Source organism: Sinocyclocheilus rhinocerous, unplaced genomic scaffold, assembly GCF_001515625.1.
Source record: "Sinocyclocheilus rhinocerous isolate Xijiao unplaced genomic scaffold, SAMN03320098_v1.1 scaffold2749, whole genome shotgun sequence".
Taxonomy (NCBI): Eukaryota; Metazoa; Chordata; class Actinopteri; order Cypriniformes; family Cyprinidae; genus Sinocyclocheilus; species Sinocyclocheilus rhinocerous.
Genome location: NW_015626398.1, coordinates 157,030 through 173,013, shown reverse-complemented (window position 1 = coordinate 173,013; position 15,984 = coordinate 157,030). Strand labels below are relative to the sequence as shown.

Sequence of the window (15,984 nt, the reverse complement as noted above, 5' to 3'; positions counted from 1 at the left end):
TATTAACATTGTAAATCTAAAAGTTTCACACACACACACACACATATATAACATAGTTAAATTATAAAATATTTAACAGTTAAAGCTGCTATGCGAGTGTTTCTAATACAACCACTGGGAGAGTGATGCAAATTTGACATCTTTCTCTTATCTGACTATGTAATCAATATCTTGATATTTTTCCTCCTTTGGAAAGTCATAGAAGCACCATCATGGATTTTTCATTTTGCTATTGTGTCAAAAATTATTTTTGCTGTATTTTCTGTTTACCACTATAAAATTACCCAACTACACTGTAAAAAAAAATTAATTTTTATAGTCAAAAATGAAGATTATTGGAGTGTTTAATAAGAAAATACTATTTTAGTCATTCTACTTCAAAATTACGTTTAATGCAATATGATACTTGCTGTTTCTTTGTATTTCTGAGTGAAAATAGTTTCTATACCAATTTTTTCTCAGATTATGATGGCTTCCCCTGAAAGCATGAAAAGGTCCATTGGAGTGCTTGTCAATAATAATATTTCTCTGCTTTTTGAATGTTTGTTTACATATTTTGCCAATATTTGGGCTATTTTGATTGTGCATTCAGCTTCCAATGAGAGTACCGTACTCTCAGATCAGTTTAGCACATTTTGCCATCATAAAATCCATTTAGCAGATTTCTCCTTCCAAAACAAAATTTGTGCAGAAATAAAGTTGCGTCTGGGCTTGCCCATGAGCCAAAAACTGACCATGAGCTTACACTGACTAAATTCTAAAAAAAAATTAAAAAAAAGGAGTAATGCTAATTTTAATTTAACACTAATCTAATACGTATTGCATTTATTTATTTATTTTATTTTTTTATTTAATTAATCAGATATCAGTGAAAAAGCGTGTACAGTTAAGACTCATGCCAGATTTAGAACATAAAGACGTGTGCTATTATTCAGTCCCCCGGTTACATTCACATCAAACACACACCTGTCTCGCCCGCCTTTATCGGCAATAACTATTCACACCTCCCGACTATCTGTCTATCGTTAGCAAAATACAGACTGATGGGTGGAGAACACATGGCAATATACGTCAAGAGTCTGTCGCCATCATGCCCAGTCAGATGGACAGTTAGCAAAGAATCAGTATGAATTTAAATTCATTCAGAGATTAGTCCATTAATAAACTGAATAAAAGGACCTCGGTGTGATAAAATGGAGGTATAAAATCTATAACTTTCTATAAATAAAGCAATAAATAGCCTCTCAACAGTGGTCCTCAACTGGTGGGTCTTGATCCAAAAATATGCCACAATCTAATAGGTTGCAGATAGCAGATGGGGAAATTACACTTAATTGCATTTAGGATAGCAAAATAATTAGGCTAATCAACTTGTGAAACTCACAAAATGCATATTTCAGCATTTTGACCACAAACAGATTTTGGTGCATCCAATCAAACTTGTATTTTGTCACACAGTTTGTCACTTTTGACTAGACAAATTAGATTCCAACATGACCAGGTTGTGAGACGTGTCCTGATTCTCAAAAATGATAAACAAAACTAAATTACATACTACATTAAATATGGGTTGGTTGTGTTGGATCACCAACTGATAACCAATCTGGGTTCTGAAGCAAAAACCAGTTAAGAAACACTGATTGACAGTATATAATCCTTGAGTTTCACTCTTCTAGGGTGGAAAAGTTCACACAAATTTTCATTCGAAGGGACCAAGTGGCGGCTCTGGTATGGTCACACTTGCAAGACAGCACTAATTGCTGCGATGCAACTTAACTATGCGTCGGAAAGCAAGCATCCTGTTGACGTTATATCGTTAGTGCTTGATGTTGATTCCGCATGAGCTAACAAAAGCCCGCTGGAGTCCTGCGATTAAAAGCCACCATTGTTTTCTCATTAGAGCTGCCAGGTTAGCAAAAGGTGTGAGCCGTGGCCCCTTCGCGGGGAAAGACCAACACTGAGATGGGCCCTAACAAACCAAACATCAGGCGGCACACCCCTTTCCCAGCGAACCTCAAAGCTTTAAATACAGAGGATGATCTGAAGACAGTGTTCATTCAGAAAGATTAATCATCCATCAGATGGGACCAAATTAGGAGGCCTCACAACCTACTCCAGAAATATGTAGGTTGTGGATAGTCACATGGTCATGCAGTTCATTTGAATGTTGTAGAAGTTGGAAACACCTCCACATGTTCATCTAGCAGAACACAGCTCAGGAGTCTCTGAAGAGGGCAAAAGGTGCAACATTCATGGGGAGGGATCTTGACGTCTATCACACTGGTGCAGTGAGGGATCCAGACGCGCCTCTCCACAAGTGACAGTGCCAACACAACATCAAGAGCACACTGGAGCCACTGCACCATTATTATCAAAACTATGATTTAGACAGCGACCTGCGTTGTACAAACACATATGATGGAACTCCATAATCTTCCGGACTGCATGTGGCTCGTTTTTTTCCTAATCGGATTTATCCGCATGTGTGTTTGCCGAGACGCGCGTCTGAAGATCTAGCGCTGCTGCACTCTTCACTGGCGTATGGATTTGACTCAGCTCATTTCATCGAGAGATCACAGAGCTGGATTATCATTCAGGAGAACCCGGGATACGACATTACACTTTGCGTTCCCACAATGTATGGAATAAATCAGCGCTGCTTGTACATGTGAGTATATTGATATTTAGCTATATTTATAGGCTTTTAAGCTTAAAAATAAAGGTCGCAGATAGAAATGTTGTCTGGCGCTACAAAATAACATTTGGGTTCCGCAATTAACGTTTATGTCCTATACTTTTGTACACTTTTTTGTTTAAAAAAACAAAACAAAGCGTTTTTAATCTCAGAAGAACCATACAACTAATTTAAGAACCTTATATAGTGAAAATGTTTCTTTATTTTCTTTTTTGATAAGAAATTCTTTGCTGAAGTGAATATATAACATAATGTGCTATGATCTAATTCACACAATATTATGTATTTTTTTATATTTAGCATATTGACTAACTTTCCTTACTTTTGTTTTATTTTGTAGCTCTTTTCACTTCTTCGTGGTGTGGTGTCACGCGCAGGTAAATATTTATTGCATTTTATTTATTTTTTTTCCCGTGTTTTTTTCTTCTTCTGTAACGTTAAAGTGGGTCATATTTATTGCACGGCTTCGACAATACATTTAGTCAATTTTGTAGTGGTTCTCAACCTTTTTGACTCCATTATGTTTCCTTTGATATAGCTACTTTTACAGTCAGTTACATGTCAAAGCTTCAGAATCGATTGTTTATTTAAAAAAAACGGTATGTTCTTCATTAATACAATAATATTTGTTGATTGGACAGATTAAAATAGGACAGGAGGTCAGTTTACATGTCGAGTGATTATAGCATTCTAATCAACATAAATTTAATGTTTAAAATAAATTTAAATCATTTGCGGCTCCTTTTAAGTTTGCTGAGGCCCTCTAGCGGGCCCCTATTCGAGAACCACTGCTCTAGATTAGAACTAAATCATTTTCCATAGCATATTAGTTAGGCCTAGACCAGAGTTAGATCAGTGCTCTTGCTGGCATTTACAAAACGAAAAGGTTTTCTATTCCAGCAACAGAGAGCGAAATACATGTGATCTTATTTTCCCTTTGCACCGAAAAGGGGGAGAAGAATCACCCTTCTCCTAATTTTAAGCAGTATGTGAGGGAACAGGGCTCTCTGACGGACCAGCTGAGCCGGCGGCAGGTTCGCGTCTATCAGCTGTACAGCAGAACCAGCGGCAGACACGTGCAGATCCAGGGCAAGAGAGTGAGCGCCACCGCCGAGGACGGGAACACTTTCGGTGAGTCGCACATTCATCTACAGTAATTAACTCACGGTAGGTTTCGGTGCAGATAGCGCTGTTTTCGCGTCTGATTGCTTTATTGGCTGAAAAGGGACTCGCTGATAGTTCAAAAGACTTTTCTTTGCCTAATCGTTTCCCTTTTGTGTTGATTAGGATGTGTTAATTTGCTTCAAACAGCAAGGGGAAATGAGACTGATTTGACTAGTCAGGATTTATGGGATTTCAGGAGAACATGTGGAGTCATCTTGAAAATCTTGATATTGTAATATTCGTGTAATAAATATACTGAAATCTTAAAAACCACTGATGCTTCATGTGACAACATCTAAATTAACTGGTTAAACAATCAGCCTGATTATATTGGATTATGCCAACAAAGGTGACTTTTCAAGGGTCAGGTCGGAATTGCTTGTACACTGCACTCAATAATGTTGAGCTAACTGGGGAATGTTTTCATTATGACTGCAGTATATTCTATGGTTTTGATAAATGGCTAAGCCTATTCAAGGCTACAGTAGCCTGTTTTGTTTGTTGCTAACACTTGTGCTGCGTTACAGCCAGACTTTATGTGGAGACGGACACCTTTGGAAGTCGTGTTCGGATCAAAGGAGCAGAAAGTGGCAGATACCTGTGCATGAACCGCCGGGGGAAACTAGTGGGCAAGGTATGTACCTCCAGCTTAATTGGAGATTTTGCAGGAGAAAGTATTTTAATTTTTGCTGGGGAATGTGTATTCGATTTTTGAGCCAACTGGATTTTGCACAGCATTAAAAAGTTTGATAATTAAGTTGTAGGCCTGTCACTGTTGTAGGGTAAAAGTGTTGTCTAAAACAAGGGTTTTCAAATTGGGGTCCAGCAATGGTTTGCAGAGAAAAGTTGAAAAAGTGTAAAAATGATTAAAAGTGTTTAAAAAGTGTAAAGAAAATAAATGGTAAAAAATATGATTAAAATAAGCAAATAAATAAATAAATAATACAAAATTTGATCAAAATAATAATAATAAAAAAATAGGCTATATAATTATATTACACAGACACACACCATTATGGTGTGCCAGGGGGCTGTGAAAAGTTTCGAGAAAAACTGTTTAAGAAGTGTAAAAATAAATAAAATAAGATTAAAATAAGCAAATAAAAACTGATATAAATAAACGAGTAAACAAATAAATAAATAATACAAATTTATATTAAATAATTAGTACAATGATATATTACATATCAATAAGTAAACATAAAAATAAATAAACAAACAGTAAAAAATATTATTTATTTACCTTTTTTTTTATAAATTAATAAATACAAAATAAAAACCTGCTTAAAAAAAAAAAAAAAAAGACATCTAACAGTAGTGAGTACAAAATGTAATAGAAACTATATTTTTCTAATAATCTTTTAAATTAGCATAGTGTCTAGCAGACCAGTTTAAATTGGGTTTTTATGCATGAAAACACATATTTGAGGATCCCTCACATGAGGATGATCATATTTGGGGGTCCAAGGCATTTAAAAGATTGAAAACTCCTGGTCTTAAACGTGGTGACAGAAATCTAAATTTGGTCAGATTGATCAAATCCCATCTTGAAACATAAAAATTCTATCATATACCCACCCGTATGTCACTCCAAACTCATATTATATCTCATAAACTCATAACATTTACTGTTAAAAACAACAGGAGTTATCAAAATGCCAACTAAACTAAATGCAGTGATGGGTGAGGTATTATCAGGACATATAGATCAGCAGCTATGGTGTGAACGGCGTCTTCTACAGGAGAATGAAGATCACGGAGACTCGACGGCCAGGCCTGTGAAGGAAACAGCTTTCACAGCCATTCTGTGTTTAGTCAGATGTTAAGCCACTTCTTCCTTCGCGGAAGTGGAAAAAATGTCTTCAGCTCTATGAGACAAAGCGCTGGGACAACTAGATGGAGACAGTGAGAGCATGAAGTGAAGCGTGTTGAGAGATGAGGGCACAGGCTGTGAGGAAGAATAAATAAAGATGGGCAGAGCGAGTCAAAACACTGATTACATAAGACCCAAGCCATTTGATAGCACTTTGAATTCCTTTTGGAAATTTGGAATTACTAAACATCTAAAACAAAGTCTGGTGGTGCGGCCCATCATGGCGGCTGCCGCGTTGAGATCACATGACCAGCGGCTACTTGCAGTCTATGAACACAACTTTATACAGCTATACTGATAGCTGTCAGTATGAATCCAACCTTTGTGAAAAAGAAGTGTGCTTAGTTGTATAATGTAGTTGTATAATATAATGCTAATGAAATAAAAGGTGACATAAGTGCACTCAAAGAGAGACACATTTCATTATGTTTCTTAACACACTTAAGTACACTTTTAAAAAGTACACTTTGTAATAATGACAAATTAAAGGTTTTACCTTTAAAGTATATTTTAAATCCTTAAGTTTCAATAATAATACCGTTTTAATTGGTCATGCTTTAAATAAGTACACTTATTTTTATGTGTTGACTAAAATAATAAAGCACGTAAAGTACTTGATTATAATTTTAACTGTAGTGTGTTATTCAATATTACATCAGTAAACACAGATAGACAGGTAAAACACCTGTAAAAAATAAATACGGAAAATTCTTTCATATTAATACAGTGCATTGTGCCATTTTTTTTTACAGTGTAAATTGCAACTTAATCATTACAAATGTATAATATGTTAAATATAAATAAATGACAAGTTTTAACAGAAATGGCATAAAAGTATATTTTAGTTTATCATACATGCTTGTCAGTGCATTCGGCAGTACAATTTAACACAGTAGAAGTACATTAGAAGTAATTATGAAATTACATAAAGATGTATTTAAGTCCTACTTAAGTGGGTCAAAACAGCACTCTTATTTCAACTAATTACATTTAATATACATTTTCGTTTAATTGCAAATAACATGCAATAAAGTGTCTGAAAACATTACATTCAATTCACACTTAAGTATATTCTTTTACAATATATTATGTATGTGGAATAATGTAATAATGACTTTTGTAAGATTAGTAAAACATAAAATAAACCCCGCCTTTGTTACTTAATTTATTTGATAAATATTTTAAAAGACGGCAATAACAGGTCAAAAAAGAAGAAATTATATCCTAAAATAAAAATATACAAAATTATATATCCTTTATATGAAAATCAATTGTTCAGGAAAAAGTCAGAATGCAACGGACAGATTCAGATGATACATTGTAAACTTGTTTTCAGTGTGGGGGGGGGGAAAGCGTTGTTTATAAGTAATTACAGAATTATATGTAATGTACATTAAATGTATTATTAAAGTAATTGATCATTAATAGAGAGTCATTTAGTAACTTCACAGTTATTCACCTGTTTTGAGTTTAAAGTTCAGTGAAATAACATGAGTCTTCTTCTCTGTTTCGCGCAGCCTAATGGCAGAGGAAGGGACTGCATCTTCACAGAGATCGTCCTGGAGAACAACTACACTGCTTTCCAGAACGCTAAATATGAGGGCTGGTACGTGGCCTTCAGCAGAAAGGGTCGGCCCATCAAGGCCTCCAAAACCAGGGAGAACCAGCGGGAAGTTCACTTCATCAAGCGCCTCCACAAAGGACCGCTCCCCTTCCCAAACTCAGACCAACCCAAACACTTTGAGTTCATCAGCTTTCCACCGACCCGACGCGCGAAACGCAACCGAAAACCACACTCTGCTTCCTAACACCATGCCACACAAACTCATCCGACTGTTAATAATAAGAAGAGGCAGCTTTATTTTTATATGTTTTCGTACGTAATGGACTTGAAAAAGCCAGCAACACTGAATGGATGCTCATCGGGGTGACTTGTAAATATGGTAAGATAGTAAAAGAGAATGTATATATTTAATTAAGGCGGTATTTGTATGTGTGTTGTGTGAGCATTTTGTAAAGACTTCAAGACAATATGCTCAATATTAAACACGATAAAAAAGCAATTTCCCTTTGAGGGGAATATAAATGTAAAATGAAAGATAAATCAACATCAGTTTCCACCGAAGATGTTGGACATTACCTAATGTGTCTGGGATAGAAATAAATAAATACAAGTCTTCAAATGATTGTTTGCTATCTGTTGATGTACTTGTAGCAACAAAAAATGTTGGGGTATGATTTAGTTTGTTTTTTTTAAAGAAATTAATACTTTTATTCAACAAGGCTGCATTAAAGGCAGAGTAAGTGATTTCTGGTAGCCAATGTTGATATTTGAAATCACCAAACAAACACGCCCCTACCCCAAAAGGGTCTTGCCCCTATTTTGATAGCTCCGCCCCACATATACGTACGCAACCCAGGCAACGATTAGTTCTGTGAAACAAAGCAAAACCAATGTTACACCGTGTCTACGGACGTGAGCGGCGCGGTGCAACAAATCCCCGACAGAAAACTGCTGCCGGGTTCTATTATGACGTGCTGACACAAATTTCAAATGGTTTTCAACGGTCGTTTGATCGCGTCCAGTGTAGGCAGACTTTAGCTGTTGTAGACACACGTTGTTACTCACCTATTGAGAAGAAACAAAGCAACCTCGGCGTCCGATCGCAGGCCTCCGCTCCTTGAGTTCTCTCCAGCGCCGGAAAGCTGATCCGTGCTGAAAATTCAGCTTTGCGTCACAGAAATAAATTACATTTTAAAATATATTCAAATAGAAAAAAGTTATTTTAAACTGTAATAATATTTCACAATATTACTGTATTTTTTGATTCAATAAATGGAGTCTTGGTGAGCAGAAGAGACTTCTCTCAAAAACATGTAAAAAAACAACAACTAACAAACAAACAAAAAACATATAGGCCTAGTGACCACAAACTTTTGTAAGGTACCTTTCTTATCTTCAAGTAAGGAACAACACCTCCAGGCCTCAAGAAATGTTTGACCAGTCCTTTTTCTCAATTCACCCACTAGTAATATTATTCATTTCGCTTTGTGAAAGGTGTGAAATGTGTGAAAGGGCTTTCCCATTAGCCAAAAATAGAACTTTTTTATATTAAAAACAAACAAACAAAAGTAACGTAACGCATTACTTTCCATAAAAAGTAACGCAATTAGTTATAACACAATATTATAATGCATTACTTTTAAAAGTAACTTTCCTCAACACGGATGTTGACCATGTCTGAGTACAACATGATTGTACCTCCAGATAAAGAGTGAAGGGTGGATGAACAGATTGAGAGTAACTATGATATCAAAGATATCATGCACATTGCACATTGCACACCGAATATTCAGCCTGTGAGGTTTTTTAGGTCACACCTGTTCTCTGCTGTTGGATAGATTTTATTGTAAGTTAAAGTGAAGGCTGACACGTTAAAGATGTGTTTGTCAGCATCACTAACATCATGCTGGAAGCCAGACATGCTTCTTAAATTAATATCACACCCTGCTGTCTGTATACCGGTGATTTGGCCATCTTTCTTGTGTTCTTGTTGTACGTTCTGCATTATCATTAAATTGATCTGCATTATCATAAAAATTAAGAGTTTAAGCTTTAAGTAAAAATGAGAGTACAGGGCATCCACTGATTTCTGACTGATGGTGCTATTTCTATAGCACACATGTACATGAGATCAACATACTTGTCTAATTTATTTCAACGCTTGTCATATTCATAACCCCAAATCACCACAGCAGCTGCTGAGAGCTGATATCAGTTTTGAAGCCGGCTGATCCTCTGAAAAGCCAATATAATTGTAAGATTATCCATAGTAATGGATTTGGACATGAGCATTATATTTAAATATGTTATTTATTTTGCCATTAATAGTATTCCTCTCTGGGCTAGGAAAACAACCTGTGGTTTTGTTTGGTTTATTTAAATACATAACTGCTTAAAAGTTTAGGGCAGGTACATTTTAATTATATTAAAAGATACAGTAAAAGACATATTCATGAAATATTATTATTACAATTTTAAAAAACTGTTTAATATTGAAATATATTTTAAAATGTAATTTATTCCTGTGACATAAAGCAAAATTTTCAGCATCATTACTCCAGTTATCAAGAAAGGTATGTGTATTCATACTCACATATACACATATTTTGATATATGTGGGCAATACTGATCCAAATGCATTTTATTGCATAACATGCTTAGACTTTATTGAGCCTCAATTCTGATATGTAGGTTTGCATAAAACTATTTCTTTCATCAAATCAAAAATGTATCAATAATTAAATTAAATCTACACTCAGAAAAAAATGACAGTACAGCTGTCACTGGGGTAAAAGAACCCTGGTTAAAAGGTCTATTAATGCAATAATATGTATCTTTAAGGCACTAATAAGCAACCGTTAGGTGCAGGCTACACTATTGTAGATTACATAGATTGTACAATTTTGGAGGTTACTGTCCCATTGACATCTGTAGGCTAAGTAATTAAGTAAGTAAGAAAATAAATAAATAAATAGTCCTCTATTTTATTTAATTATTTATTGCAGTGATGAGCACAGTACGTGACTCTCTGCTGCCCTCTTGCATTTGGATCCAAACCTTCCAATAGTATCCAGCTGCAGACCCGCAGCACCAGCAGTTTCAGAAACGCATTCACAGAACCGGAAGTGAGGTTTTTTAACCTTAAACCGCATAAACACATTTCATTACACCAAATACACAAAATAATGTTCTTTTTAGCAACATCATATGACCCCTTTAAGTTATATTAATCTATTGTAAAATGGAGTATTGAATGGCATTTCATTAACATTGTGCACAACGTGCAGGACATTTAATGACGTCATCATCACATTGAGCTGCAGTTACATGTATGCTCATTTATTTGTACCTGAATAATCTACTACTTTAATGACAGTAGTTTTGTGGTCTTTATATTTTGTGTGCAGTTATTGTCAAAACAAATGATTCTAGTACCAGCCTTCTCTGTTGCACGTTGTGCATGATTCTCTACATCTACATGGCACTGTTTGAGCTGCCACAGTGGTAAATTTGGGTCATGTCACAACAGTAAATCAACACGGTAAGTTCAGCAACCCTAATAATCAGACTGACTGCCTTTCATTTGAATACACATATACCTAAAGATTGCTGCAGACCACGTACACCCTTCACGGCAGCGGTGTTCCCTGTGGCCTCTTTCAGGAATGGTTTGAGGAACATTACAAAGAGTTCAAGGTGATGCCTTGGCCTCCAAATTTCCCAGATCTCAATCCAATTGAGCAACAATGGGACGTGCTGATCCCAACAAATCTGATCCATGGAGGCCCCACCTCACAACTGGCACGACTTCAAGCATCTGCTAATGTCTTGGTCTCAGATACCACAGGACACGTTCAGTCCATGCCTCAATGCATCAGAGCTGTTTTGGCAGCACAAGGGGAGCGTACATGATATTAGGGATGTTGTTTTAATGTATTAGCTTTGTTAGGCTATGCTAGTTTTCAAAATATCACACATGCTATTGATCTTATTGGTCTTAATGCAAGATAATTAACAGGTGTTCTGCAGAATCTTTCTAAATGGCACAACTAATGAAAAGTATTCTTTGTTTCTTTTTCTTTTTTTTTTGTAAAGCACACTGAATTATCACTGTGAAATCTGCTATTTAAATAAACCTGCCTTGGATTCTCACAAACAAAAGTAACATGATTAAACGGATTGTTTGATAGCTATCCACCTACAGCACATGACATTTAGCCTAAAGAGGAACTTAAGTATTTTCCATAAAACATGCTTGCGGTCTCATAATTTGCCAATTTAGGTCAAAATATCACTTTTACAACACTAGATGGAGCCAATGATTTTGAAAGAAATCTCCTACGCTCACCAAGGCTGCATTTATTTGGTCAAAAATTGCAGTAATATTGTAAAATAATATTATAATTTAAAGGGACTGTTTTCTATTTTAATACATTTTACAATGTAATTTATTCCTGTGATGCAAAGCTGAATTTTCAGCATCATTACTCCAGTCTTCAGTGTCACATGATTCTTCAGAAATCATTCTAATATGCTGATTTGCTGCTCCGTTATTGTCCGTTATTATTGGTTCTCAATTATTAAAAATTGTTTTTATTCTTATCAAAGCTGAAACCAGTTTATGCTGTTTAATGTTTTTGTAGAAACTATGATTTACATGCTTTGCCATATATATTAGACTTGGAAAACAGTTATTTTAAATTGTAATAGATTTTTATAATACGTATAATATAATATAATTTATTTATTGTTTTATTTTAAATTATAATACACTGTTATAACATAATATAATTTAACAATTTAATAATACTGTTTTTACTGTATTTTTAGTCAAATAAATGCAGTGATCATAAGAGACTTCTTTCAAAGACATTTTTTAAAAAAATGTGTAAGTGTAGTGTAAGTCCTACTACCAATAAATGTCACAATAACATTGTTTTAACACTAGAGGGAGATGCAGTTCTTTGTAAGGTAAACCTGGGCGAGGCCTTTCTTAGTATTTCATAGCCGACATGGCATTTCCAACAAATGCTTTAAAATGCCTTCCAATCAAGTCCTACACTTGTATTTATACAACACAAGACATTAGCTGAATCCAACTGAAAAACCAGCACATTTCTATTTAACTTTTACAGGTTTAACCTTGGTTTAAATCAATAATTTGTATTAAATGGTAAATGTGCTTTATGCTGGTAGCTGGTGGACCAACAAACATAGCTGGTAATGATTAACAAAGATAATCTTGCTATAAATATATAAAATAAATAGCCACCATATTGTGTGTACAGCAGATGTTGCGTTGGCAGCCTATTACAAATGACTTCCTTCCTTAGATTAGGGAACGGCTCATGGCACACTAATGACCTTTGATCCGAAATAATGTCTCGTTATTGATTGAGAAGATGCAAAACCTTCCCCCGAAAACCAATAAGGTTCCCTCGACAAATCTCCACAAGGCCTTCAGAACAGGAAGTGCTCAAGCACTAAAAGTAAAATGTGCCTTACCATTACACTTTACAGTAAGACAAACCAATTTCACAAGCATTCTGTTTATCTCCAGTGCTGTGGATCACTGCATCAGTGGATCTTCTATATCCGCATACATCTGTGTTCTTCTGTCCACATCTCCAGGGCCTCATCAGCATTGACTGCGGGGAAGAGCAGAGGGGGTGGGACAGTCCACTTGCATTACCGTCAGAGCTCATATCCTGCCAGCACTTCCCTAGAGACACTGCAAGAGCAAGACTCAATCAGATGTGGGCAGCTTAAAATGAGTCTCAACCCCCACAGCTGTGTGTCTGCATAACTCAATAGCACATAATGCACACTGACCACTGCAAAAGGAAAGAGAGCTGCCGTTTAAACAGCATGAAAAAGGCTCCTTCTTTTGAGTCTATAACATTCATTCGAGCACATCAAAAGAGAGTTAAATATGAAAGGTGATACTGTGGATGGTTGACTTACATGTCAATGGTTTACTCCAATCGTGGTGCACTGCTCATACATATGCAAATCAGCCTCCTGCCATTTTGAGCCGCTACAGCTGTTGAGCAAAGCCTGCTAATCTCCATCTGCTCTGCTGGTGTACTGATGACTGTTTGAGGATCATTCTGTGGAATAGCTAACATTAGCACTGTTTCCCTGCCTAGTACACTGCCTACATACACAGCATTTTAAGGCATCATGGCATGCTGCCTTAAAAAGTTACTTAAAAAGGTAGGCGGAATTATGATGCCTTCTGAAATTTTAAGGCATGGATAAAACAATGTCAGTAAAATATATAATATAATATAATATAATATAATATAATAATTAAATAATTTTCTTTTCAGCAAGGACACATAAAATTGATCAAAAATGACAGTAAAGACATTTACTTTCTTTCAAATAAATTTTGCTCTTTCAACTTTCACAATCCTGAAAAATGTACTATAGTTTACAAAACACACATACATACACACATATATATATATATATATATATATATAAATGTGTGTGTGTGTGTGTATACAAATATACATGTGTGTGTGTTCACTAATTTTACATTGCAATATTTCACAATATTACTGTTTTTACTGTATTTTTATCAAATAAATGAAGCCTTTGTGAGCATAACTTTCAAAAACATTAAAAAAGCGTATCTTACCGACCCCAGATGCATACATACATACATACACTTATACATGAATATATTCATCTAATTAGTTTGATGCAACTAAATAACCTGATGTAAAACAACAACAAAAAAATAAATAAATAAAAACTAGGGTAACATATAATATAGATATATAAAAAAGTGAATAAAAATGACAAATAAACAACAAAATTACTAAAATTTTAACTAAAATGAAAACTAAAACAGAAAATATAAAAACTAATTCATCAAAATACATGAAAAATAGAATAGTACCTCAATGCTACTAAAATAACAAGGAGAATGAAACACTGAAAATGATCTATAAAATGGTTTTATCTGATATTTGTGTGGTGTATTTTATGTTTATTATAACACTCCAATGTTAGCTTAGTATGCTAACATAAAACCCTAGGTTTTGAAACCTAGCTATCATCTCATTCAGTCAAACTTGTCGTTATCTTTCATACATTAATACAGCGCAGGAACCTTTTCCCTTTAAATCTGTGGAGCTGCTCAATGTTCGAGCTCACTCTCAGTCTGACCTCAAAAAATAGGGCAAAAGAGAGAGATGATTATAAGCTTGTTTCTCAGGGGCTCTTAAAACTGATTTACAGAGTTTGAGACCTCCAGCCAGCACTGTATAAAAAGAGCCTAATGTTGTGGTCAAATGCACTTGTAGGTTCTGTGTACAAAGCTCCTCTCAGGCCTAAGCAGTGTCTAGTGTCTAGAACAGGCAGCTGACTGTGGGAAGTGCTCTGAGGGGATGAGGCCATGACTCAGGCTTACTGCTGCGGGGGATGGGCAGATTCACTGCACAACAGCCAAACACCGGCGCGTTCAACGAACAGTTCCTGAGTAATAAACAACATTAAGAGGATCTGACGCAGCTGTTTATGCTACCCCTTTCAAACAGTGTCGCGTTCCGAACATTGTTTAAGCGACATACTGCGGTATTGTGGTATTTAAAAAATTCATATCATAACAAAAATAAACACCGGTATTCGGTATGAGCCGGTATACCGCCCAGCACTATGCTACACTGCGGTTGTATGTTTTATGTACAGTGGTAAATTACTGATCATGACACATTGATATTGTGGGATCTTGGAGAATTTCCCCATCTACAGTCGATGCTCAGTGAGAAACAGCTGTTCGTATGCAGGATATGCAACACTGAGATCTCACCCATGACTAATGAAGTGCTATAGCTGAGCATTACGTCTGTTTTACCCAATAAACACACACACACACAGACTCTGTAACAAAACACTAATCTACTTATGATTTAGGACATTTTTGTGAGATTACTTTTGTAGAAAAGAAGTGTGCTTAATTGTATTGAATGTGTACTTGTAGTGTGCTTCAAATCTTAAACGTATAAAACACTGTGCTTGTAGATAGTATAATAATACTGAAATAAAAGGCCACTTAAGTGTATAGAGGCACTTTCATGACTGTTTCTTAACATGCTTAAGTACACTTTTAAAAAGTGCACTTCGTAATAATGTAAAATTGAAAGTTTTACTATTTAGTTATTTTATAATCTTTGGTTGTGCTTTATAAGTAAACTTATTTTGATGTGTTAACTAAAATACTAAAGCACATGTAAGGATTATTGATTATAATTTGAATTGCATTGTGTTATTTGATATTTCATTTTAAGTTAGTTTTAAATGTACTTTGTACTAAGTTGAAACTTCATTACAAATGTGTAACTGCAAATATATTTCAATACATGACATACAAGTCTCAATAGAAATGACATTATAGTGTATTTTAGCTTAAATGCTTGTCATTACATTCAGCAGTACACTTAACCATATTTCAAAGACAATAGAAGTAATTATTATAGTTAAAAAAAAAGCACTCTTAAGTTCAACTAACTGCATTTAATATCAATTTAAACTATAATATATTTTTATTTAATTGTAAATAATATGCAATTAAGTGTCAAAAACATTACACTCTAAAAAGTGCTGGGTTAAATATAACCCAGCGCTGGGTTATTTTTAACCCAGCATTTTTTAGAGTGTACACTCGGTTCATACTCA

The 15,984-nt window shown here is 35.1% G+C and overlaps 1 protein-coding gene across 1 annotated transcript; it reads left to right on the top strand.

Moving 5' to 3' along the window:
* Positions 1–2,316: 2,316 nt before the first annotated feature.
* On the top strand, positions 2,317–7,884 carry fgf17 (fibroblast growth factor 17). The gene is made up of 5 exons (XM_016520531.1): positions 2,317–2,668; positions 3,036–3,072; positions 3,646–3,826; positions 4,387–4,493; positions 7,250–7,884. Exons 1-5 carry the CDS (start codon positions 2,637–2,639, stop codon positions 7,538–7,540), a joined length of 648 nt encoding a protein of 215 aa, XP_016376017.1. The 5' UTR covers positions 2,317–2,636; the 3' UTR covers positions 7,541–7,884.
* The last annotated feature ends 8,100 nt before the right edge of the window (positions 7,885–15,984 follow it).

Bases quoted from the DNA above. Each gene is read 5' to 3' on its own strand.
- fgf17 (XM_016520531.1), top strand. From the start codon at position 2,637: ATGTATGGAATAAATCAGCGCTGCTTGTACAT. The intron at 2,669-3,035 runs GTGAGTATATTG...TTTATTTTGTAG, and splicing joins AATCAGCGCTGCTTGTACAT to CTCTTTTCACTTCTTCGTGG. The intron at 3,073-3,645 runs GTAAATATTTAT...TGCACCGAAAAG, and splicing joins TGGTGTGGTGTCACGCGCAG to GGGGAGAAGAATCACCCTTC.